The sequence below is a fragment of the Tenrec ecaudatus genome, chromosome 10, assembly GCF_050624435.1.
Source record: "Tenrec ecaudatus isolate mTenEca1 chromosome 10, mTenEca1.hap1, whole genome shotgun sequence".
Lineage (NCBI taxonomy): Eukaryota > Metazoa > Chordata > Mammalia > Afrosoricida > Tenrecidae > Tenrec > Tenrec ecaudatus.
The window spans coordinates 64,193,078-64,220,260 of record NC_134539.1 but is presented as its reverse complement, the minus strand read 5'-3'; the positions used below and the strand labels follow the sequence as shown (position 1 = coordinate 64,220,260).

Sequence of the window (27,183 nt, the reverse complement as noted above, 5' to 3'; positions counted from 1 at the left end):
AAATGATTGATTTACCTTAAATTAAGTTTTCTTTTTCAAGGTTGTTTTATCTAATCTGAGTTTTTTGAATTTCTACATAAACTTCAGGATCACTTTGCCCATTTCTGCTGAAAAAATGGCATTTGGGATTTTGATAAGGCTATTATAGAATATATAGACCAATTTCAGGGTTACTGCCATCTTGAAAATATAAATTCCTTCAATCCCTCTGAAGACCTTTTGAAAGTGTTGAAGAGCAAGGATATCATACTGAAGAAGGACCAACGTGCACATGACCCAAGCCATGGTGTTGTCAATCATATCATATGCATGTCCAAGTTGGACACTGAATCAGGAGGACTGAAGAAGAATTGGTACATTTGGATTATGGTGAGGGGGAAAAATACTGAAAGTATGATGAACTGCCAAGAGAACAAACAAATCCATCTTAGAAGATATGGCCAGAATGCTTCTTAGAAGTGAGGAGGGCAAGACTTTGTCTCATGAACTTTGGACATGATATCAGGTGGGACCAGTCCTTCAAAAAGAACATTATGCTTGGTGAAGCAGAAGGTCAGCAAAAAAGAGGAAGACTCTTTATTACTTTTGATGCCATTGAAAATATAATTGAAGATGTTTTCTTTATGGATTGCTCATTGCAAATAAATGGAAATAGAATTGACTTTTATATGTTGACCTTTACCCTGAAATCTTGCTGAACTTGTTTATCAGTTCTAGTACTACTTTAGTGAATTCCTTTAAATTCCTGTGCACAAGATTATGTCATCTGCAAATAGACTTAGATTCACATCTTTCTCTGTGTTTAACTGTTTTGCCTAATTGCCCTGACTAGACTCTCCAGTGCTATGTTGAATACTAGGGGCAAGAGTGGACATCCTTATCTTGTTTTGATCTTAGGAGTAAAATGTATAACCTTTTAAGTATGATTTTAACTAAAAATATTATTCCTCTGTTCCACCTCAAGATGCCTCTTACTAAGTTGAAGAAGTTCCCTTCAACTCCTAGTGGGTTGAATGTTTTCATATCATTGTTTTCATTTCCAAGTACTGATAAATCAAAATAGGTTTAGTGGACAGGATTTATTGTGTCAGTTTCGGAGACTAGGAGTCCAAGTTCAAGACTACTGGCTTTGTTAAATCTGAGGGAGATAAATTTTGTCTTTTTCAGCTTCTATTAATCCCAGGTGTTTTGACATTGTTTTGTAGACGGGTCTTTATATGGCATCTTCCATGTGTGTTAGAGGCCATCCATGTCTGTTGTCCTTTTTCATAAGAGTTTACGTAAAAGAGATTTAGTATTTTCATTGGATATCATTAATACAATTATGATACAATTAATACAAAGCTGTCTTACCAAGCAGTGTCATAGTCATAGGTTACAGGGACTAGGATTTTGATTAAAATATTTTTGGGCGGTTGCATAATGCCTTCTATGACAAGAATTCTTTGATTTTTATCACATGCATTTTCTTTACCGATTAAGATAAATCATTTTGTAGTTTTTGCCTTTTTTTTTCAGTTTTTGCACTTTTATTCAATTGGTACATTGCATTTTACCTTAATTGATTTTGTTATTGAATCATTTCGTTTGTTATTAAAACATTTGGAGACTAAATCTCACATGATCATGTTGCATAATCTTTAGAATACACTGTTGAGTTGTTATTTTTTTGAGGATTTTTGTATTTATATTCATAAGGGACATTGGCCTTTAATTTTCTTCTATTGTAAAATTTTGAGGCTGATATTGGCTTCAAAATGAATTAGGAAGTATACCTCAAGTTTTTGGATGTGTTTGAGATTGTTATTTGTATTTAAATGTTTTGAATAGTTAAGTCATCTGGGCCTGGTCTTTTTCTGTATTGGAAGCTTTTTGATGACTCATATATTTTTTTAAATCATTTTATTGGGGGTTTCACACAACTCTTAGCACAATCCATACATACATCAATTGTGTCGAGCACATTTGTACATTCGTTGCCCTCATCCTCAAAATATTTGCTGTCCACTTAAGCCCTTGGTATCAGTACTCCTATCTTTTTACTTGTTATAGATATTTTCATATATTTTATTTCTTTTTGAAGTAGTATATGTAGTTTATGTATTTCTATAAATTTGTCTATATCAATTCTATAATTTGTTGATTTACTATTGTTCATAGTATTCCTTTATAATACTTTTTATTTCCTGATGATTCGTAGTAATTTCTTAGCTTTTATTTCTGATTTAATTATTTATGTGTTCTTTAATTTTTGTTTTTACTGTCTACATTGTCTTTTTTTTGGTCTTTTGAAAGAACTGACTCTTAGTTCCATTGATTTTATAGTATCCATTGTGCTCTAATTTTTATCATTTCTTTCCCTTTGCTAGGTTTGGGTTTAAATTGCATTTCACTTTCTGATTTTTCAAGCTCTTTTTTAGTACAGTCAATCACCAATTTTTAAAAAAATCCCTCTTTAAACTGATTGTAGTACATATCCCTTAATGTTTTCATGTCATTTTAAAACATAACATAATGACAACAAAACATCTTCTCTAGGTATTTTCTAATTTCCCTTGTGATTTGTCTTTGACTGTTGTTTATTTGAATGTATTTTCTAATTCCACATGTTCCTGAATTTTCCTTCTGTTTTACACTTCAAGTTTCATTTTGTTTGTGGTTAGAAAGGCTACATCATGTGACTTCAACCTTTTGAAATCTATTAAAACTTGTTTTATTATGAAACATATGGTCTAAGTGCTCCTTATTTACTTGAGAAAAATATGTATTCTGCAGTTGTTGGGTGTTGTGTTCTGTATTTGTCTCTTAAGTCATAGAAATTGCTTTATAATTCTCAAGTCCTCTGTTTCCTATTGTATTATTAAAGTGAAGCATTAAAGTTAGCTACTTTTGTAGACAATTATGTTCCTCCTTTCAATTTTGTCATTTTTTGCTTTACATACTTAGGAGCTATAATTTTTACATTTTGTTGATAAAGTAACTTGTTTATCAATGTAGTAACCTTTTTTGTCTAAAAAATTTTCACTTAAAGATCTAGCCTCCTGTTTTCTTTGGCTACTGTTTGTATGGAATTTATTTTCCATCCTTGTGCTTTTAACTTATCTATGTTTAGGAATCTAACCACAAGTGTTTTGTAAATATCAGATAGTTGTTTCATATTGTAAAAAACCCATGGGTAAAATGATAATGATGTCTTTACAGTGCACAGAAAACATATATAAACAATAGATATGTGAATGGATTTGAGGCTCGCCTTTAAATATAGTTCCAATATAAGAAGAATTAGTTCTGATGACATGGCTCTGTTTGATGCTCCCCCTCAGGAAGAGATCACTGTGCTATAGCAAAGTGTGATAAAGAAACCAGATAGTGTCATGCTATCAGAAAAAATCGCTTCTGGGGTTTTAAAGGCTTGCCTTAAAACAAGCAGCCATCTATCTAAATGAGATTTCAGCCAAGTACATGTGGCGAAAACACACCAGCCTGTGTGACAATCCAAATAAATAACATTACACAAATAATAATCCAAATCTGAAAGAAATAAGGGTATTAGAGTTTAAATTGTGAACAACTGGTTTTCAAAAGGATGGGGATGATAGGGAATCCCAAAACTCATTTACAGGGTCTCCTGATGGATTAATCTTTGGGTGAATCCCATCTGACCCTAGTTGAGGGATGTAAATCGCCTTGTTATCAGAGAGCACTGTAGTCGATTGTGGCAGATGTAGTTAGGTCAAAATGTAATACTTTACCATTTGATTTCCCTTTAACTCATTTTAAAGTTGTTTCACTTTCTAATATCTTATGCTTTTTTCCTATGTTTTGTCTGGTCATTGTTACTGAGTTTCTTTTATTTTTTGCTATTTGTGTTTGCTTCATGTTTGCATTACTCATGATTTTCTATATATGAAGCCCAGGACAGGTAGATCTATGTAGACACTAACTAAATTAAAACTCACCTAGGGGAATGGCTGGGGTCAGATGTGGGGAAATGGAAACCTGTTGGCAATGAATACAAGAAGAAAATGTTCTGAAATTGATTCTCATGATGATTGGAGAAGTTACTTAATATAATTGAGTGATTAAATTGTATGATAACAAACTTTTTTGAAAACAACCTGCTATCTATGTGAGGCATCATCTTTTAAGTCCACATGGTTAAAGCACAACAATGTGTTATCTAAGGATTGCACATTAATACAATCTAAATCTGGAAGAGGGGATGATATGAAAGTGTAAATTCTGATCACCCAGTTTGCGTAAGGCTGTGGATGATGGTGTATCACTTCAGATGGAATAGTTGATAATTTTCTTTGATGTGAGTGGTATCGAGTAACAAGAACGACAATTATATTTTATCATTGTCAATTTGAAAGTGCTTTAAAATTTTTTCGGTTATAAATTTTGTGTTATTCTTTTTTGTGTAGATTTGAAACCAAAATAGATTCATTCCATGTTACTGGCTCACCAGATAACTTAACAAAACCTCGTCTTCTCTCGTCACTGGATGATTCTACCTTACTCTTCCAAATTATGTTTGAGATAAATCCATTAGATGAAACAGTTGCTCAAAGATGTATCATAGAAGCTGAACCTTTAGAAATGATATATGATGCAGTAAGCTTTTAATATTTTTTTCACAACTATCAAGCTTTAAAATTTTAACTTGACTTGAGTTTGGGTATCATGTTAATCATGCTTATTTTAACAGAGGACAGTGAACAGTATAGTGGAATTCTTCAGACCTCCAAAAGATGTACACCTAACACAGTTGACTTCAGCAACTTTGACGAAGCTCGAAGAATTTCGTGACAAGACAGCAACAGGTAAATGCCATTATTAATAAGAGTAAATAGAATAATGTGCCCTATATTAAATTTTCATTTGCAATTAATGTTATTTTAATAAAGTTTACTTGAAATTTATTGTGTTTCTATATTGAGTACAGTTTAATGTAAACTAGTTGGATATTTTTGTCTTTAAAGGTATATATATATGCCATTGTAATCATTATTCACACTGAGACAGTTCATATTTAATAATTACATTTTAGCTAATTGGAAACATTTTGTTCAGGAGTTTTAGACCTCTGTTCATGACAGAACTTGGTCTTCCATTCTCCTTTCTTTCATGAGTTTCAGGTTTTTACTGCAGAGAATACAAGTTCCCTCTTGTTTTAGTCTCTGGAACAATTCATGTAAGATTGGGTATAATCCTTAAATGTTTGGCAAAGTTTAACAGTAAAGACATTTGAGCTATAGTTTTCTTTGTGGGAAGGTTATAAATTACAGGTTCAATGAATTGTTTTTAATAGATTACCCATATGGTTCTGCTTGTGTATAGTAAACATTTTAGAAATGTTCCATGGATATTTGACAGGTATTGTTTTTATATCTATGCACATCTGTTAAGGAGCCTCGATTAGCTTGTAGGGAAAATGTAGGGTTGCTAATTGCTAGCTTTTGGTTTGAACCTACCAGTTGCTGCATCCTAGTCTAGTTAAATGATTTAGCACTAAATTTAGCACTGAATCATTATTCTGATAAACGGAATCTAGTTAGGTTGGTATGTTTTCCATCTTTTGTTGTGTGTATATCTTGTCTTTGAAGCCTTGGATAAACAGGTATTATATTTTGGGACACATCATTCAGTACTCAACTCATGATAGATTAACTCAATTATTCAAGAGTTGTTTGTTTGTTTTTTAACTGTCTTACTGACATGTAATTTATGTATCATATAATTCAGTGATTTAAATACATCAAAAAGAGTTGTAGAATCATCACCAAAATCAATCCCAGAACATTTTGTTTATTCTTGTACCCATATTACCAGCTCTTATTTCCTCTACTGCCTAGTTTCCCCTGCCACAATCCTAAGGAACTATTAGTCTAGTTGCTGTCACTATGAACTTACTTAGCCTAGATTTCATATGAAAAACATATTTTTTTAAAAAGCCAATGATGACAATAAAATAAAACACAGATAAACTTCAATACAAGGGGAATCAGAATAGAAAGTAGAACAAATAAAAAAATAGGTCAAAAAGGAGAACAAATGATATGTTAAATTTTAACCTAACTATAATTGCATTAATTCATTTTCCAGTGCAGTCTGTTTGTGGGTGGGGTAGGCTCTTCATATCCCTGATCAGTGGTTGAGGAAATTCAATGCAAGATTAATCTGTGTGGGAACTCCTCAAATGGATTTTGAGTTTCCTTTGTCATCCATAGCCTTCTAAAAATGGGATACTCAGAATTTAAGCGCGAATACAGTTCTCTCTTTTGATCTTGGATTTTAGTATTTATACTGCTTGAATCACACAGGCTGGTGTGCTCCTTAAACTTATATGGTTGCTCACTCTGAGACAAGTCTGTAATATCACAGATGCCACTCTTCTGATAGCCTGGTACTATCCGATCTCTCCAACAGTCTTTGCCATAGTATCCATATCACAGCAAACACTTTATGGGGGCAAGTGTTGAAATTGCTGAAGGTTTTTTTACAACTTATCTTTGTCCCCTGGATAACCTGGACTGTTTAGTAAAGCCCAGGGATCCCTTCTCAAAACAATACTTTTAAGTACATGAAATATACTACATAAGATTAAGAAGGAAATAAATTCTGCATGGTACCTTCACCATTAGGGTTCTGTGTACACTATTTGTATTGCTAACAAGCTGACCAGTCATCATCATGGGTATTACATACATATTCCTCTTTAGTCATGTTTAGGAGTCACAAGACCACACATGGTTAGAAAGACTATCTTAAGTAATTCAGTGTACCTGTGCCTTTCTTTTGTGCACATCTTTTTAACATCTTTATTGAAGAAACCACCTATAAAATATTTTTTCCTTTTTAATTCTTGGCTCAAATCCACATCGGAGAAATTTCATTTGTCAAAATTTTAGTTTTAGAATTCTTAATTTTGTTATGTTTAGTGTACATATACCTCTAATTGAGTTTAGAGATTGTTTCATTTTGACTATCATAAATCTGGCATGAAACTGTCACTTTTACCATTGTCACTATCTTTACTCTTATTGGTAAAAATGATGTATCTTAGTTATCATCTTCCTTTATGTTTCTTCTTTTTCCTCAAAGAAATAGTCAAGTATATCAGGAATTTACCTTACATTTTGATAAGTAAATGTGTACTTAGTTAAAGTATGTTTTTATTATTTAATATGAATGTAGTATATAATCAGCCCACCATATCTGTCAGTATAAAGAAACTCGGTGTAGAGAAAACAAAAATCCTCTACTGGAGCAGTAGACAACATTATGATGAACCGTGAGAAGATTGAAGTTGTCAATGATTTTATTTTGCTTGGACCCATTGTCAATGCTGCTCATGGAAGCAGAAGTCAGGAAATCTAATGACATGTTTTATTGGAGATCTTTACTGCACAAAACTTCTTGAAAGGATTGAGAAGTAAAGCTGTCACTTTGAGGAGTAAGGTATACTTTACGGAATTTTCAGTTGCCTCATATGCATGCGAAAGTTGAACACTGAATAAGGAAGAGCAGCGAACTGGAGCATTTGAATTATGATGCTGGCAAAATTATTGAAAGTATCTTGTACTTCCAAAAGAATAAGTACAACCAGAGTGCTCCTCAGAAGCAAGGATGCTGAGTGAGACTTTGTCTTACATTCTTTGGATATAATTGTGAGGAGAGACTAGGTCTTTTTGATTTCCTCTTTTTCACTTGGTCTGAGTACACAGTTTTGATATCAGTTTCTCATATATCACTGAAGCTGTTTATTATTATGTAGACATGTCTATTTAATGTAGGACATATTGTAATTACTTTGAATCTAGTTTCCCCACTAGCCTATATCGGGCCAGCCATGTATTGGAACCTGATTCTTTTGCTTAGTATGTCTTATCAGTCTTTGCTTTTCTCTGCCATTGTAGGTAACATTGTCTTTTCTGAGTATCTCTTTTATCCCCCTGAATATATTTTAAAAATGATGATTTATTTTAAGTACAAGAGGGTTTTATTATGAGTAAAATTTTTTTTGTTGAAGTATTCTTATTTTTAATTCCATTTTCCTACAGAATTTTTGAAGCACTTTGTACATTTATTGTTGACTTAATTCAAACTCTTTAATAATAAAACCTTAACTTTAGGGACTATAATAAATATATTATAGTATTTTTATTAGAATCCTTCATAATATCAATATAGAATCACAAAATATGGAGTGATTTCTTGGGAATAAGAGGCTCTTTGTCTGTAGTAAAAGACCATCATAGTTGCCTTATACTGTTATAACAAAAATACCACAATTGGATTGGTTAAACAGAAAAACTTATTCTTTCCATTGATGAGACTAGAAGTCCAGTTTCTGGGCACCAGCTCCAGGAGAAGTCTCTTTGATTGTCGTATCTCGGGGAAAGGTCTCCCTTGAACATCTGTGAGCCCAGCATTCCTTGGAGAGTTCTGTGTGTCTTGTGATCAATCTTCTTTTGAGTATAGGAAGGTCTTGGTGCAGGGTCTTGGAACCACAGGATATAATCTGCTCCTGGTTCTTCTTTCTTGGTAGGACTGGGGTCCCTCTTTCCTGGCTTCTTTGTTTCTCTCTTATAAGGCAAAAGATGATACCAGCCATACCCTATGATCTTACCTTGAATCCGACTGTGACCCTAGTAGGCCTGTTGTTTGCCACCCTGATGGATTTACAACTGATTGATTGCCTGTTCGCATCATGTAGCATCATTGGGAGATTGCATGATTGCATCACTGTCAAAGTGTATCATTGTATAATTATAAAACTTAGAATAGCCAAGTTGACACATACTGTGGGTGACACAGTCCATAATAGAGGGTATAAAAAAACCAAAATCACTGCTATTGAGTTGATGCCAACTCATAGAGACCCTATAATACAGGGTAGAACTGCCCCTGTGAATTTCTAAGACGGAAACTGTTTATAGGAATAGAAAGCCCCCTCCTCCTGCTGAATTGCTGGTGGTTTTGAACTGTGAACCTTTGGATCGCAGCCCAGTGCTTAACCACTGTTCCATCAGAACTCCTGATAGGAAGTATGCACATTAAATAAACGACATCATTAAAAATTTTTCAATGTAGCTATTCAGATTTTCACATTTCATATAGGACCTTTTTGTTTTTTATCATAATTTATGGAAAAATATCCAGCCCTAATGATAGTTATTGGTAGTTAAAAAAACATCTGTTATGATGTTAAGGCACCTTTCTGTTAGCACAGTGGTTCTTATTCTTCCTGATGCCACAACCTTTTAATGCAGTTCCTCATGTGGTGGGGATCCCAACCATACATTTATTTTTGTTGTTACTTCATACTGCAATTTTGCTACTGTTATGAATCGGGGACCCCTGTGATAGGGTGATTCAAACCACAAAGGGAGTCGAGAAGCCCACAGGTTAGAGTATAGGATTTCCTAAGCTTTACACATCAAAACATTTTGTATTCACTCAAATGGATTTCATGACTGTTCACAGAATTTTTTCTTCAAGGAGGATTTTCTTATATGTCAGATTATACATAATTTTCATAGACTTTTAGAAGATGAAACTGGATTTAGGAACTTGTATATAACAATATTTCAAAAATTTAAGGATGTGAATGAATTAACTTTATTATCATAAAATCTTTCCTGAATGAAATCCACAAGGAGTGAGTAAACCTGATTGTCCTGATTGGTTGCATTTTCTGATTTACATGTTGTTTTGCTGAAAATAAATTACAATCCTCTATAAATTAAAACCTTTATCACTTTCATCATCAAAGTGTCATATCATAAAAGGCAAGTATCATTCAATGTGGTAGATAAAACTATTAAGTGTATGTATTGGGAAGATTTTATCTAGAGTCTAATTTGCCTGTTTTAAGTAAACATTTCATATTACTTTATTTTAATTATGTATTATATTTTTCAGTTTTACCCAAATTGAATTCTGAGTAACGTACTCTTTGAAGAACTGTTCCAATTTAGTATTCAGTTGCATTTCAATAAGTGTATTGAAACTAACAAAATATGTTCAAATTCATATTGTAAATATTTTGCTTACTGTCATCTAGAAATTAATACTAATTTAACATTGTTCAAAATTGTGTTATCAGTTCATGTGCTTCTTAAAGAATTTGTGAAAAGCGATCATTGTATTTTAAATTTCTACAGGTCTGCTGTATATTATTGAAACACAGAAAGTTCTTGATCTCAAAATTAATTTGAAGGCATCATATGTTATTGTCCCGCAAGATGGAACTTTTACTCCTACATCAAATCTACTGCTTTTGGATCTTGGTCATCTAAAGGTATATGTTTGTATTATATACTTGATAATGTGGCATTTCAGGGTGTTTTCTATATTTACAATATATTTTGTGATTTAGATTGTTTACTTTCATATGGTGATTTTATTTTAGATTTATGATAAGTAATATAATTTTACAAGTCTTAATTTGGTAGTTTTTTGCATTTCTGCAGGTAGATTAATTAAATGCTGCAGGGCAGGATAAACCTAATATTTACATTTCAGAGTTATGCAGAGGAATTATTTCCATTTCTGTTGCTGAAATTTTGTGCATAGGTACTTGTAAGAGTATGAACATATATTGATGTTTCCTTTCTGAATATTTTTTTAACCCAGAATTTAGAGATGATTCTTTCATTTACCAGTTATGTATTTATTTGTTCCATAGTTTGAAGGATAATATATTTTGTGTGTGCAGCTTCAAGATTGCCATTGTTTAATATAGTAACTACTAGCTGCATGCTCAATGACAGTGAGTTTTTTGAGGTTGATGTCTGGTTATTTAAATCTAAGTTAATTAAAATAAAAAAATCATCTTTTCTGAGCACACAATCTACATTTAAGAGCTTAATATGCTGTTGCAAATAGCTAGTGGTTACTATATTGGACCGTGCTGATAAAAAACAATTACATCGTTATTGAAAGTTCTATTGGTCAGCCAAAAGATGAAGAAGGAGAGATAATAGTTAAGTAGCCTTTTTGGTTACGTTATATGCCTTTCCTTAATGTTTACTTGCTCCTTTATTTTATTTTTTATTTTAAAATTTCAGTTGATAAGTTTATAGATATCCAATACATTTATAATGTTACTAAATATAACTAATTGTTCGTACTTCATGTTAGTTATTCAATTGTTTCCTAGGCAGTATAGTGTAGTGATAAAAAGCATAAGAAACAAAGCAAAGTTTCTATCTAGTTATGTAACCTTGTTTAATTTACTTAACCTCTTGCTTTAAAATTCATTATTGTCAAACAGAATCTTTTTTTTTACTACTTCATAATAAATATATAACATAGAGGGGGTAAATTTAAACATATATAAAACCATGGAAAGCCATTAAATTTGAGCTCGTAGTGACCTTTTGAGGGAATAGAACTGCCCTATAGGATTTCCAAAGTTATGTTTACAGAAATGGAATGCCGGCTCTTTTGCCCATGAAGTGAATGAATTCACGCAGGTGAGCACTTAGCCACTGACCACCAGGCTCTTAAGTGTATGCAAGAAGGCTTCAAAAAGTTTGTGGTAAATTTCATTATCTTTTAATAAAATTTTTTCGAAGCCCCCTTGTATCTGCAAGCGTAAGTTAAAAAAATTATTGCTATTAGGGTTTGAGTTGATAAAAGCATGGATTTATTGTAAACAAAACATTTTGTAAATCATTTTATTAGGGGCTCTTACAACTCTTATCACAATCCATACATACATCAATTGTGTCCGGCACATTTGTACATATGTTGCCATCATCTTTCTTAAAACACCTACTTCCTACTTGAGTCCTTGGCATCAGCTCTTCACTTCTCCCCCTCCCCGCTCCCCCTTCCCCCTTCCCCCTTGATAATTTATAAATTATTATTATTTTGTCATCTCTCACACCATCCGACGTCTCCCTCACCCACTTCTCTGCGGTCTGTCCCCCGGGGAGGAGGTTATATGTAGACCTTGTCATCTGTTCCCCCTTTCTCCTTCACCTTCCCTCCACCCTACCGATATCACCACTCTCTCCACTGGTCTTGAGGGGTTCTTCTGTCCTAAATTCCTTGTATTTCCAGTTCCTATCTGTGCTAGTGAACATCCTCTGGCCCAGCCTGATTTGTAAGGTAGAATTGGGATCATGATAGTGGGGGATGGGAAGCATTAAAGAACTAGAGGGAAATTGTATATTTCATCGTTGCTACACTGCACCCTGACTGGCTCGTCTTCTTCCCACAGCCCTTCTGCAAGGAGATGTCCAATTTCCCCAGATGAGCCCTGGGTCCCCACTCCGCACTCCCTCATTCACAATGCTATGATTTTTTTTTTTTTTTTTTTGGTCTTTGATGCCTGACAACTGATCCCTACGACACCTTGTGATCTCACAGGCTGGTGTGCTTCTTCCATATGGGCTTTGTTGTTTCTCGGTTAGATGGTCCCTTGTTTATCTTCCAGCCTATAGGACCCCAGATTCTATATATTTTGACAGCCAGGCACCGTCAGCTTTCCTCACTGCATTTGCCTATGCACGCTCTTTGTCTTCAGTGTTCATGTGGGGGTAGGCTGATGTGCTTCTTCCATGTGGGCTTTGTTGTTTCTTAGCTAGATGGCTGCCTGTTTATCTTCAAGCCTTTAAGACCCCAGACGCTATATCATTTGATAGCCGGGCACCATCAGATTTTTCACAACTTTTGCTTCTGCACCCACTTTGTCCTCAGTGATCAAGTCTGGACAGGCTGCTGTGCTTCTTCCATGTTGGTTTTGTTGTGTCTCAGCTACATGGCTGCTTGTTTATCTTCAAGTCTTTAAGACTTTTGGTGCTATATCTTTTTGTAGCCAGGCACCCTCAGCTTTCTTCACCTCATTTGCTTGTGCACCCATTGTCTTCAGCGGCTTCAGGTGCTTAAACATGTCCATGGTTGTTGCTTAGGTGCAGGCAAGTTCTCTCCATAATAAACTTGTTTTCATCTCATTAGAGTGCCTTCAAAAACTATCTAGAGGGTAGACACATCATAACGGGTGAAGTTGAAGGCAGTACATAATATACAGTAAGAAGGAGGTGAGCAAAAGGTGATGCCATCGGGAATACACTGGGAGGTGTGCAAGAGTGAAAGGTAATAGAGGTCAGTACTGTTAAATATAGAATCCTGCACTAATGGTCATCTAGATCCATGGATACATGCACAAATGTACACACAGGCTGAATGTGGATATGGGAGAGGGAATGGTACTGTAGCCCTGAAATTATATCAGTTTGACAGAAAATATTTTCACATGTGTATTTACCTTTGTTGCAAATATATCCATGAATGTGGTGAGAAGATAGGGGGCAACGTTTTGAAACTAATATGGTATAACTAAACACTTTGGGGTGGGGGTTCAGGACTGTGGTCTTGTTGAATATCAAGGTCAATTAGCATGACATAGTTTATTAAAATAATGTTCTATATCTTACTTTGGAGAATAGCAATGAGTAGGGTCTTAAAAGCTCATAAAAGGCCATCTAAGATACAAATATTTATTTCTGTTGAAGGAAAGAAGAGTAAAGTAAATGTATAGTAACAATTAGTCCAATGAACTAAAGGGAAAAGAAAGGTCCCATCTAAATAGTAGCTCCCTAGGGATCTACTGGATCAGTTAAATTCAAGACAGAGATATTAGTTCAGAAGTTGTACTGTTTTGGGAATTTCCCAAACCGTAATCTTGATAGATGTTCTTAAAGGACACAGGATGACCATGGAGGCTTATTAGGAAAAAGTTTTTAGAATAGTGAAAACTATATTGGTGAAAAATAGTGGGAAAAGTTGCACCAAGAAATTTTTTTTCCACCATGACAATAATGTACCTGCTCATTCTTCAAGGGTAGTTAATGCTCTTATGAGACTTTCTTTAGAAATCTTACTCATTGGACCCTATAGCCCTGATCTTGCTTTTCAGATTTGTTTTTCTACCCAGAATTCAAAGAACATTTAATCAGATCCCCTCGGGATGGCTAAACTGTGCTTTTGACGTGGTATAAATGTAAGGGTGCTGAATTCTTCAGGGAACGGCTGGAGAGATGTAAACACTATTTTCAGAAGTAATAGGCCTAGATGGAAGCTGCATCAGTAAATAGCTTCATGTTTTGATATTTTGGTTTAATAAAGAGTTTTATTATTTGTAACAATACTTTTTTACTCACTATCATGTATGTATGTCTATAAGGGGCTTGAATAAGTTTGTGGGAAAATCTAATTCAAAGTTAATTTTATTTTTCCATGCTCTTTTGGAAATTTCCTTGTATAGGCACACATATATACAAGTGGCTTCAAACGTTAATGGAAAAATAGAATTAAAATATAATGAAAATTTACATGAACTTTATGTACAGCTGCCAGGTTGTGTAAGTTCCTGCAAACTGTTTCTACCAACCCAAATGGTAATGATTTAAACCTACCCAGAAGCAATGTAGAAGAAAGGCCTGGCAATCTGCATCCATTGCAATTGCAGTCCATTGAAAACCCCCAATAGAACAATTCTGCTCATGGTATCAGCATGAGTCATCATTAACTTGACAGCAAGATGTTTGTTATATATATAGTATGTCAAGAAATGGTGTGTACAGATATGACTTGCCTGGAGGCACATAAAAGAGCCTTGTGGTTGCTTAGTGGGTTAAGTGTTGGGCTGCTAACCACAGACTGACTTTCAAGCCCACCAGCAACACTGTGGGAGAAGATAAGGCTGGCTGTGCCTCTAAAGATCGATAATCTCAGAAATTCTATTCTGTCCTATAGGATCACTGAGTTCAAATCAACTTGATGACGGTGGGTGGGGATCATATAAAAGAATTTTAATGTATTCTCCATGTAGTTCCTTTCTTTTAATATAAGTAAATGGGAAGTTTAATTTGATAGGTTAAAATTCACTTTATACCTGCTTTTCTGAAGTGCATTTAATTTCATATGCCTTATAATGTATATCAATTTATGAACTTATCTTTTATTAAAGTTTTATGACGTTTATTTGAAAGGTAAACAACTTTATGCTTACATTTTGTAGTTTATAGACTAAACTATTAAAATTAACTTTAAGGTGACAAGTAAAAATCGTTCGGAATTACCAGATGTAAAACCAGGTGAGGCCAATCTTGAAGAGATAATGGGTAGAGCGTATGATTCATTTGATATTCAACTTACAAGCATACAGCTACTTTACAGCAGAGTTGGTAAGTATGAGATACATTATTGGGTTGCTTATTTTTGTTGAAATCATGAATTAGGTTTTTAGGTACCCTGAGTAGGGACTTTTTATCCTGAATGCTTCATTGACTAATATTTTTAACATTAGAATTAATAATTACTTAAACTAGTGATTCTCTACTAGGAATGATTTTTGTATCCCAGGAAACATTTTTCATTTTCATGGACTGAGGGCTACTAATTGTATTTGTGTGTATGGCCAGAGGAGCTAATAAATAATAATCTACAATGCATAGAACAAATCAATCTTTGGCCAAGGTTGGAAAAACACTGGCACATATTGAAAACGATACTTTATGATATTCTGGAATAAACGGTAAGAGGCTACTCAAGGACAGGGCAATATATTTAGGACCTAGGCTAGCCCTAGATCACTTTTTAGCCACACACAAGTTAAGAGTATCTCTCTTAAGTATGCCTATACCCTGTTCACTTTGGTCTACCAGCTAGTAGTCTCTAATTCAGATCTAGTTTTTCAGGTGAGGTCAGTAGAGTCAGAATTTCACTTTATAAGAGCCACTGAAGTAGTTCAGAGCCCAGTCTAGTTCACCCCTCTTAACACTGCCATACAGCTTCTGAATCCTCAGATTGTTAGTGAACATTTACCTTTTTCAATAGACTTTGGGGATATCGTAGAGAATTTTGCTCTGCATGCATATGGTCAAAATTTATGAGCTAATTGATAAAAGTGGAAGCAGTATTCTTACAAATGTTTGTTTGCATATATATTTGACTGGAGCAAAATATTATGGTTTTATTCCTTGAATTTTATTTGCGTTAGAGTAAAGAACTTGATTTCTCTTTTTAACATTTCCCAACTTGTGTGGAAGGTGGTAAATGTAAATTATTATTAGAGGGAGTCCATGTGTTTATTTCAGGTAATTAAATTATTTTATATTGACATGTTTGAATGATACATTTGAAGTTCTTGAACCATATTATTTTTAACCAAATTATTAAGATACTTATATATTTATGGAAAGAAATGTTTATGTATTGATAAGTTATTATCAGATTATTAGATGTTGTCCTTGAAATTGTTTTTGTTAAACACTTGACGACTATTAAGTGACACTTATCTTTTATTGAGCAGAGCTTTTTGATGTTGTAGTTACTTGTTTTAATTATAACCTCCCTTGAAAAATACTGAAATACATGCTTCTAAGTATCTATTTTTTAGGATCTAAAATGGGAAATTAAGAAATATTTTTAAAATATTTAATTTTTATCCATACCTCTAGAAATTTTTCATCTGTCTCCAAAGGTTTAAACTTTCCTTGACTTATGCTTCCAAGATTTTTCAGGCTAATGGGATTATTAGATTCAAAGAAGATAGTGTATATGACACTATATTTGTTGCTGTTGTGTGATTGTGAGTTGACGCTTAACTAATGGTGACCCCTAGGACAGATCACCAGGTACTTTCTTCTGTGGAGCTTGAATCCCATGGGTGGTGCTTACCTATTGCAACCCCAGGGCTTCTTCTGAAAATGCATGAAATATTCTGTAAATCCCATTAATTTTGTTACATATTTTAAAGATTTTTTCAAACTATAAAGGTGTAATAGAAAATCTAGACAATACAAATAAAAATCATCCTTCACTTTACAGTACATGTATATATGTACTGTTCAATGTTTTTAAACACATGTGCCTGTGAGTGAGTAAGGATCCCTGGTGGTGTAGGTTCTGTGTTGGGCTGCTAGCCAGCCACAAAGTCAGCAGTGTGAAACCACCAGCTGCTTCTCAGGAGAAGATGAGGAATGCTTGATGGCATAGTGATTATGAGTTGGGCTGCAAACCGTAAGGTCAGCAGGTCAGAAACACCAGCAGCTCTTGGGAGAAGGATGAAAGGTTCTTCTACTCCTGTGAAGAGTTACACTCTTAGAAACCCACAGGGATTGTTGTAGCCTGTCCTATGGAGTCGCTATGAATTCCGAATCGAACTGATGGTAGTGAGTTTGAATTATGACTGAGTAGAATATCTCTGTTTAGAGTTACATGATTTACAGTTTTGTGTCCTGATTTTTTCTTCACCAACATAATTTTAAGCATATGAATTCATGAATTTTCTTGTGCATACTATGTGCTCTTGTAATGCTTATTTAGCCATTAACATATTGAACGTGTAGGCTTGTAACACTGCAGAATAAGTTGCCATATGATCCCATATTAGCTGAACTTGGGTGAGAATTTCAGCTTTATAATTATAGGCAAGTGATACATTCTTCTAAATCTATTTTCTAGAATATGATGATTTTACATTGTAAATAGGGTTATGAAAATTAAAACATTGCCTAGAATGATGCTAGCTACAAATCTTAGGTGAGAAACGTTATCATTAATTATTTCTAAAGAACTTCACTTTCTTCTGTCTTCATTTTTGCTTTACAGCCACTAAGATTAGGTAACGGATCTGATTGGTATGGTGAATGCCATTAGGTTCATAGTGGATTTTTGTTGTTTTTGGAAGGAAGGAAGGAAGCATTTTTCTATGAAAGCATAAGTCTTATGAAACAGGAGAAAGAAAATTATTAAAGTGGGGGAAATGTACGTGCTTATTGTATATAGCTAGATGTGGCAAGAGTCACCATCGCCCCCCACTTCTTATTGTGCATTGAGTGACTGTGGTGGACTGATAGTTTTTTTAAAATCTTGTGTGCTTTTACATGTGCTTAATGTGCATTGCTTTCTGGAATTAGGTGATAATTGGAAAGAAGCCCGGAAACTCAATGTATCTCCACAACACATTTTGGTACCTATGCAGTTTAATGTGGAACTCTCTAAGGCCCTGGTTGTCACAGATTTAAGGATGCCCAAGTATGTATTTCCTATTTCATGTGATTTTAAAATTTTCTCGGTGATTTTGTAGCTATATTTCATTAAATCTATGTTATGTTGTAAACTTTATGTTTCATGTAGAAGAAGAAAAAGTATGACATGATCCCTGGATATAAAACTAGGCCTTCCTGGAGTGCTCCATTAGTGCAATGGTGGATAAGAAATACATGGTGATCAGGTCTCCAGTAAACCTGTGGTAGTTTCCAATGAAGCCCCAAATCAGCAAAAGCAGAAACGTTTTGAAATTCTCTCAGATCTTAAGTTCCCAAGAATACTAGTAGAAGTAAAGTCTTAAATATGTACTTCAGTCAGGTTTCCAGTAATTAAACTAAATCATTAATTAATATTAGCTCACCGTCTATGCCAAGAAATTTGGACGACAGTTACTTGGCCAACTAAATAAAGAAATCCGTATTTGTGCTTATTCCATAGAAAGGTGATGCAACAAAATGCAAAAATTATCTAACACTGTTATTAATATCACATGCAAGTAGAATTTTATTCAAGATAATTGAACAATAGTTGCAGTACATCAAGAAGTAGCTGGATTCAAGCCAGATTCAGAATAGAATGTGACACAAGGGTTATCATTGCTGATGTCAGATAGATGTTGGATGATGAAAGCAGGAAGTACTAGAAAAATGTTTATTGTGTTTTATTGACTATAGAAAGTCAGTTGACTGTGTATCATAATAAGCTGTGCATCACATTAGAAGAATGGGAATTGCAGAACATGTCATTTTGCTCAAGTAGAACCCATACGTAGGATTGAGAGACAGTTGTATGACTAGAACAAGGGGCTACTGCATGGCTTAAAATCAGGACAGGTGTGCATCAGGGTGCTATCCCTTCACCATACTTAATCAGTCTGTATGCTGAGCGAGTAGTTGAAGACATCGGACCGTATGAAGAATGAATGCCGCCTCAGGACTGGAGGAAGACGATGAGCAAACAGCCTTCGGTGTGCAGATGACACAGCCTGGCTGTCTGAAGTGAGGACAAGCACTTGCTGATTAATAACAGGGAGTGGAGCTTCACTGTGGATTACAACTCTATAAAGAAACTAAAATCCTCACAACTGAACTAATAGGTATCATTATAATATACAGAGAAAAGATTAAAGTTGTCACGGATTTCCTCTTGCTTGGATCCATAATCACTGCTCCTGGAAGCAGCAGTCAAGAAATCATATGGGGTATTGCATTGGGTATAAGACCGTTTTAAAGTATCAAAGAGTAAAGGTGTCACTTTGAAGGTATGTTAAGGTATGTCTTAACCAAGCCGTGGTATTTTCACTTGTCTAATTTGAATGTGAGTAAGGCGTTGACACTGACTAAGGAAGATTAAGGAATAACTGATGCATCTGAATGACGGTGCTGCTGGAAGAGGATACTGAAAGTATCATGGACTGCCAGAACAGACAGACAGAATGGGTCTTGGAAGAGGTACAGCCAGAATGCGTCTTCAAAGTGAATATGGTGAAATTCCATTTCAGTGTACTTTGGACATGTTATCAGGAGAAACCAGTCCCTGGAAAAGGCCATACTGTTTAGTAGAAAAAGACGAAGCCCGCTGAGGAGACAGCTTGACCCCATGGTTGTAACAGTAAGCTCAAACAAGAACAACTGTGAGGATGGCATAGGACCAGGCATCTTTCATTCTATTGCATATATGGTTGCTATGAATTGAAACATGAATACGAATGACCTTTTTATTTTAGCATAGTATAATTACTTTTCTTATTTTGGTTGATAAATATGTGTAATACCAAGAAAAAAAGGTTATTTTCTTTTGAAGAAAGAAAAGTATTTTGTTTTGCTTTGTGTTTTGGTGTTCTATCATTAAGGAAAATTTAAATTTTATAATGCAGGAATCTATGCAGTTTATCAGGCGTTCTATTAGTTGATTTAAAAGTTTATATGTAGATAATGAAATGTGATGTGTTAATGTGATGTAATAATACAGTGCAGGGCTAGACAAACAAACTTGTTCTGTAAAGGTTCAGGTGTAAAAAAGTTCAGGTTAATAATATGTGTCTAAGTTAAAATAGGAAGTATGGAATTAACATAAAATAGCTAAGCAATTATAAGTAAAATACAGCTAGTAGTTTTTGTAAAAATTATATTTATTTTTGGAACAGTAACCTTAACAATGTGTGAATTGAAAACTTTACTTTTAGGAAAAATTTAGAGATCAAAATGATAAATGAAAGCATTATCTCTCCTTGATATCTGTGTCTTTTTAGTTATTTTATATCTTTAAGCACTGAGACTACTAAAGCAAATAAGGGATAAATGAATAAAACTCAGATCTGGTTGTGAATCATGATTTTAGGGATATAAATTATTGGATAAATGATTTGAACTTGATAAAACTATTTTTCTTATCTCTAAAAATGGGACAGAAGTAACTCTGCATTATTAGTTTGTAAATACTATTATATAACATACTTATCACATAATTAATACTTAATAAATATCGTCAACTTGCTGATAAATATTAGAGGAAAAATAAATTTATAATACCAGAAAATATGCTTCTGGGAAATTTTGAGGTTAGCTCATCTATTGAGAATGGTCAATAAGATGAGAGGGCATTGGAAGGGAAATTGGGGCTATGTAACTTGGCTTATGGACTGGGGTTAATTTTTAATACTTTAACATTGTATTTAGCCAGGGTGTAATATAGCACTGAAAAAACATACAGCTTTCCGTTAGTTGTTTAATGCTTCCTCCCCACTGCGCTATCATGATCGTAATTCTACCTTACAAATCCAGCTAGACCAGAGCATGAACACTGGGTACAGATAAGCGCTCGCAACACAGGAAATCCAGGACAGATAAACCCCTTACTCTTACCACTAACGAGAGTAGCCCAAGGTGTGGGAAGAAAAGGGGAACTAATCACAATGATTGACATATAACCCCCTCCCAGGGAGACAAACAACAGAAAGTGAGTGAAGGGAGACTTGATGTAGTCCTGAAAAAAAACTTATAAATTTTCAAAGGTTCATGAGGGAGGGAGGGTTGGGGAGGGCAGGAAAAATGAGGTGATACCAAGGGCTCGAGTAGAAAGAAAATATTTTGAAAGTTATGGTAACGTACATGCAGTTGTGCTTGACACAATGGATATATGTATGGATTGTGGTAAGATCTGAAAAGCCTCCAATAAAATGATTTTTTAAAATTACATTTAATTATTTTACTTTTAAAATAATTTGAGGGAAAGTCTTCTTTTTATTTATTGCACTTAACTGATAATGTAAGTTGCTTGGTAATGATTTCTTTTTTAAAAAAACAGATTCAAGATTTTTGGAAAGCTACCTCTCATTTCTTTACGAGTCTCAGATAAAAAACTGCAAGGAATTATGGAATTAATAGAAAGCATTCCCAGACCTGAACATACACCTGATGTGCAGGACCCTGGTAAATCATTTCAGGTACAGTGTTTACCAAATTAATAAAAACATGGATGAAATTATACTAACATTTTACTTGAAATAAGCACCAAAATTTCAGATAAAATAATATGCCAATCTATTTGAGTACACCATATAAAATAAAATTAAAAAAGGAATGACGTAGTAATAAGTGAAAATGGTAAAGAAAGGTATAAAATGAAATGTTTACCTTTTTAAATGCCTAACCACCACACTCTCCCCAGTAGTAATGCTGTTGTGTGCTGTGTCTGTAGTTTTCCAGAAAATATTTATCCAAAAGCCACTGTCTTCAGGTCAGTTCTGATTCATAGTGACCCTAAATAGGGTTTCTGGGATGCTCAGTCTTTCCAAGAGCAGAAAGCCTCATCTTTCTCCCATAGAGCAGTGGATTTGAACTGCTGAGCTGTGGTTAGTAGCCCACAGTGACAGAAGGGTTCTGTTAAAATATTTTTGGCATATACGGAACACAAAAACACATAGGCAATTATATGTGTATATACTTTGCTGTATAATATTCAGTATATGAATATACTATAATATGTTTATGTGGTACGCTATTGAACATTGTTTCCAGTTTGGGCTATTAAGAATAGTTAATTTTGAAAAGATTTATAGTGCACATACGTACACATTTCCACTGAGTCTATCCTTAACAATGACATGGTGGATTATACATAGGTCTAACTTTTCAGGAATATTACAGAACCATTTTCTGAAGTATTCAGTTAATATTCCTGCTGTTAGTGTGTAAGTGGTGCAATTGTACTCCAGTTTTGCCATACTTACTATGATCACTTTTGTTCCTTTAGCCATTCTACTAGTTAGGTAGTGATATAAATTAAACATTTTCCTGTATGTTTATTGACCAATTGGTATACGCTGTGGTAAAATTCCAGTTAAATTCTTCTGCCCATTTTTTTTGTGCTGTGTTACCTGTCATCCTACTTGAGATTTGTCAAATTTCTTTATGTATTCTGAATACAAACTTTTTGTAGTTATGTCATGTGAATACTTCATCTTTTTCTTTACTTTTAAAAACTGTCTTAAATCCCATAATAAAACTTTGACCATTTTCATTTGTATAAGTAGTTACAATAGTCACATACAGCAAATTGTGCAACCATTACCACTGTCGGCTTCCAAATTTTTTCATTACTCTTAACAGAAACTCAACATACCATAACTATCATCTCTCCATTTCTTCCTCGCATTCATCCCTTAGTAACTACTCTTAAAGGTTTGTCTCTGCTTGTTCTCCAATTCTAGCTGGTTCACATAAGTAGCATCATGCAATATTTGTCTGACTCAAGGTATTTCAAGTTCATGTTGTAGCATCAGTTCATTATTTTGTAAGTCTGAGTAAATGTTTTAGGACATGATAATACTACATTCAGGTTACATATTCATCTGTTGTTGTTGAACATCTGCTTCCATCCTGCTCAGAAGTCTTTGGGGGTATATTCTTAAGTGGAATTGTTTGGTTATATGAGAACTCTGAGTTTAATTTATTGAGGAACTGTCAGAATTGGAACTGTCAGAATTTCGTAACGGCTCCACCATTTTATGATCCCACAAGGAATGGTTGAGGGTCCAATATCTATTTTCTACTAATTTTTGCTGACATTTGTTAATTTCTGTTCTTACATATAATTTCCACAAAAATTCTGGCTTATAAAAGAGTCCCAGTGAATATGTGTAATATAATTTCCTTTTTCTGCATATTAGAAACTAGCAAAAAATAATGAAAACAAAACCCCAAAACCCAAGGGCATGGTCAAGATTAGGGAGTGTGATCAGGAACACATAAAGTATCTAGGCCAGGGTATGCTAATGTTTTTGTTTTCTGTCATGGTGGTTATCTTATTATTAGTCAAGTGTATTATATGTTTTTATATGCTATATTTCCCAGAGTAGTAAAGGTAAATTTACTGAACTATATTAAAAAGTTGAAAGGAAAACTGCCAGGCTTTATAAGAATAGAATCTTTTTCACTGTTAGGCATTGTGACTCTCAAGCCCTGAGACAGTTTTCTCATTTAGAAAGATTATCAATGTATTTATCTAAGATTTCTTCCTATTACCAAGTATGATGTAATCTTCTCTATAGCTTCTGTCAAGGAGTTCCTGTGAGATACAAGCAGTTAAGTTACCTGATTTCAAGGCAAATGCCTGTCCGTTTGGTCTTACCCAATGCCTCTCAGAAGATGGTATGGTAATATATCAGCTTCTAAACGGTCACAGCTTTGAAAACACTGGAACAATTTACTCTGTACAAACTGACTCAGAATCAACTCACCAGCAACTAGCAACAGCTTATGTATATTTAAATTCTAAACACTACTTCTTCAAATCTTGATTTTTAAGTTTACTTTTCTATATTGTCTGTTTTTTGACAAGATTGTTGAGTTGTATTGAATTACTTTTCTTCCAGATTCAAGGATCCACTTCTGTTGGGACAGCACAGATTTCACAGAGAATGTTGCCTGTCATGGAACTTGTGCCCATTACAGAAGATGGTAAAATGGAACTGCTTAAAGATACTTTACTTTGTATAAATATGTTACATAAAGATTTTTTGAGACATTTTATTGAAATGATCATATGGAAAAATTCCAAGTGATAGCCGATATTTTTATATTTTCAAGAACTGTTTTTAGGCATTACCTCAAGACAGTACAATTTGGTTTTTCTTTAAAATGGCTTTTATAGCCGGATAACTTTTTAAAAAACATGAGTAAATTATCCTATTGTTTTCTGAAAAACTAGTAACTTATCCTGCTAGGAGACTTCATGACTTTTTGTAGATGCTTAGTTTGTATGTCTTAGTTATTTGGAGAATTTTAGTATAGTTAAGACTATTTTTATTTGTTTTTCTCTTTATATGTGTTTTGGTTTATAAATGCCATTTCACATAAGAAAACTTGTAAAAAAATTTTAATTTAATGTCATTTGCCACCTTGGTAAATGTATTTCTAAATTCTTAAGACTTAAAATTGTTGAGTTAATAAAGTAAGCAGAGATTGCCATGATGATCTAAAGGATATTTTCCTTTGGGTGTGATGATGGGGAAGGAAGAGGATAAATTGCTTGTGAGGTCATCTCTCATTTCATTCTTTTTTTATAACCCAGAGGGGCAGCTAATTTTAGGTTATTTAATAAATATAAAAAATACTTATAAAATTGAGATATAATCTATCAAATAATTCACTATACCATCACCATAATCAATTTTAGAATATTCTCCTCCTTATACCCATTGCTGTCAACTCCCTATTTCTCCCATTTCAGACCCCTATACAATTACTAATCCAATTGCTATTTCCTCTGTGGTATAACATAGAAAACACAGATAAAAACCACAAAAGGACTCAGCAACAATGACCAAATAAAAGTCTCATGTTGTTATTGATAGACTGCAGATCACTGTATTTAGTAACATCTTTTTGAACTTTAGTCGTACATCAAATGCTTTTCTAATTTTCAGTCTTTTTGTTGCATTATGTATCACTAATTTTTAATATTAAATTTCAGAAACTTATTTCTGGAATTCTCAGGGTCTGTCCTCTGCTTCTAATATTAGAGTTTACAACTAAGTCTTACTACTCTAAGACATTGGTTCTCAGCCTGTGGGCCGTGACCCCTTTGGGGGGTCGAACCACCCTTTCACAGGGGTCACCTGATTCCTAACAGTAGCAGAATTACAATTATGAAGTAGCAACGAAAATAATTTTACTGTTGTGGAGTCACCATAACATGAGGCACTGTCATAAAGGGTTGCAGCGTTAGGAAGGTCGAGAACCACTGCCTGGGACATAGTGTACATTCCTATGACTATTCGTGGATATCATGTGTGTCATTGCACTGCTACTTGCTGAGGAAAAATGTAAGTGGTTTTTAAAATAGCATATTGACTTGCAAAGGGTGTTCAGTGAATTGAAGATTGTATTTTAAAAATTTGTATACCTTTGTTTTAATGTTATTTTCCCAGAGACTAGAATATTCTTTTCTATTTAATTCTCATGATCATATCTATTTCTTGAAATAGATCTTTACTGCTTAGATGTTAATCTGTAGTGTGGAATGTTATAATTAAATAATTTTTGACTTGTTTTATTTATTTTTTTATAAAATTAGAATCCGAGGAGGAGTTTTTTGATGCTCCCTGTAGTCCCTTGGAAGAGCCTCTCCCATCTCCAGCCAGTGTTAAATGTTTTACTAACAGAAAGTCCCCAAAGCAGGATTGTTCCAAAAATATGACACAATGTAAAATAAGATTTGAGGTACCAGAGGTACGTACCATGGTAAAGTTAATGCACCTTATTTAAACAGTTTGCTATTTCTACTATTGGTGGGCTCTTTATGTCATATTTGCTAATAGACACTTTTGTTGCACTCTGCCTAAGCTAAATTCCAATATTGCTATGAGTCTTTTAACTTTTTTTTAATTAACTTCCCTACTCAAGAATTAAATGTTTAGATAATTGTGGATAGTTAATATATAATTATTGAAAGTATTTATATACTGTATATTATACGTGCCTGTAAAATCTCTCCCAAATTAAAAATTCATACTGTATCAATTCATATCATACACTTCAAATGCCTTTCTATGACTGCTATCTACATAAGCAATTAAAAAATGTTTTAAGTAGTATTGTTTCTCTTTTCTTTTTCTAGGTTTTGATTCAATTTTATCATCTTGTTGGAGATTGTGAAATACCTGTAGTAGAATTTGATGTCTTAGGGTTGGGGACACAGATTGAATTCAGAACCTTTGATTTGAAAGCAAACGCCTTTTTGAAAGAGTTCTGCTTAAAATGCCCAGAATACTTAGGTAAGAATCTCTTTAAATAATTAAAAAAAATTTTTTTTGATGAGATGGTTACGTATTTCACAATGTGCTATTCTCACCATTCTCATTGCTATCCATATTGTTCCGTCACCATTGATTTAGTGTCTGTACCCTGAGCATGTATAATAGAGGAGGTGACATTGAAATAAGAATATTTAAAGTGTCTGTATTTTTTTTTTAACAATTTATTGGGGCTGATACAATTCTTTTCACAGTTCATACATATACATACATCAATTGTATAAAGCACATCTGTACAGTCTTTGCCCTAATCATTTTTTTCTCTTTTCTTCTTTTACATTTTATTAGGGACTCATACAACTCTTACCACAATCCATACATATACATACATCAATTGTATAAAGCACATCCATACATTCCCTGCCCCAATCATTCTCAAGGCATTTGCTCTCCACTTAAGCCCCTTGCATCAGGTCCTCTTTTTTTTTCCCCCTCCCTCCCCATTCCCCCCTCCCTCATATGCCCTTGGTAATTTATACATCGTTATTTTGTCATATCTTGCCCTATCCGGAGTCTCCCTTCCCCCCTTCTCTGCTGTCCCTCTCCCAGGGAAGAGGTCACATGTGGATCCTTGTAATCAGTTCCAAAGTGTCTGTATTTTAAGATCAAAGGAATGTGTTCTGTTTATATGCATATAAAAGTACTAGTTGCCACTCAGCTCTCGCTAAATACCTTTGTTGTTTTCATTTTTAAATACTTTAAACTTATGTAAGGAATTTTCCCCCTTAAAATAAATTAAGATACTTAAAATAAGGGCTGACAGAATGAAATTAAAATAGAAAATTTATGTG

At 34.0% G+C, this 27,183-nt stretch overlaps 1 protein-coding gene across 4 annotated transcripts in view; it reads left to right on the top strand.

Moving 5' to 3' along the window:
* VPS13A (vacuolar protein sorting 13 homolog A) overlaps positions 1–27,183 on the top strand; it is a 253,560-nt gene that overhangs the window by 60,992 nt on the left and 165,385 nt on the right. For all 4 annotated transcript variants that reach the window (XM_075560517.1, XM_075560518.1, XM_075560520.1 and 1 more), the window contains exons 18-26: positions 4,428–4,617; positions 4,712–4,826; positions 10,173–10,309; positions 15,074–15,206; positions 17,943–18,060; positions 21,382–21,520; positions 23,951–24,035; positions 25,654–25,808; positions 26,197–26,353. In XM_075560517.1, coding sequence (XP_075416632.1) covers positions 4,428–4,617; positions 4,712–4,826; positions 10,173–10,309; positions 15,074–15,206; positions 17,943–18,060; positions 21,382–21,520; positions 23,951–24,035; positions 25,654–25,808; positions 26,197–26,353 — 1,229 coding nt within the window. The remainder of the gene's footprint in view (positions 1–4,427; positions 4,618–4,711; positions 4,827–10,172; positions 10,310–15,073; positions 15,207–17,942; positions 18,061–21,381; positions 21,521–23,950; positions 24,036–25,653; positions 25,809–26,196; positions 26,354–27,183) is intronic.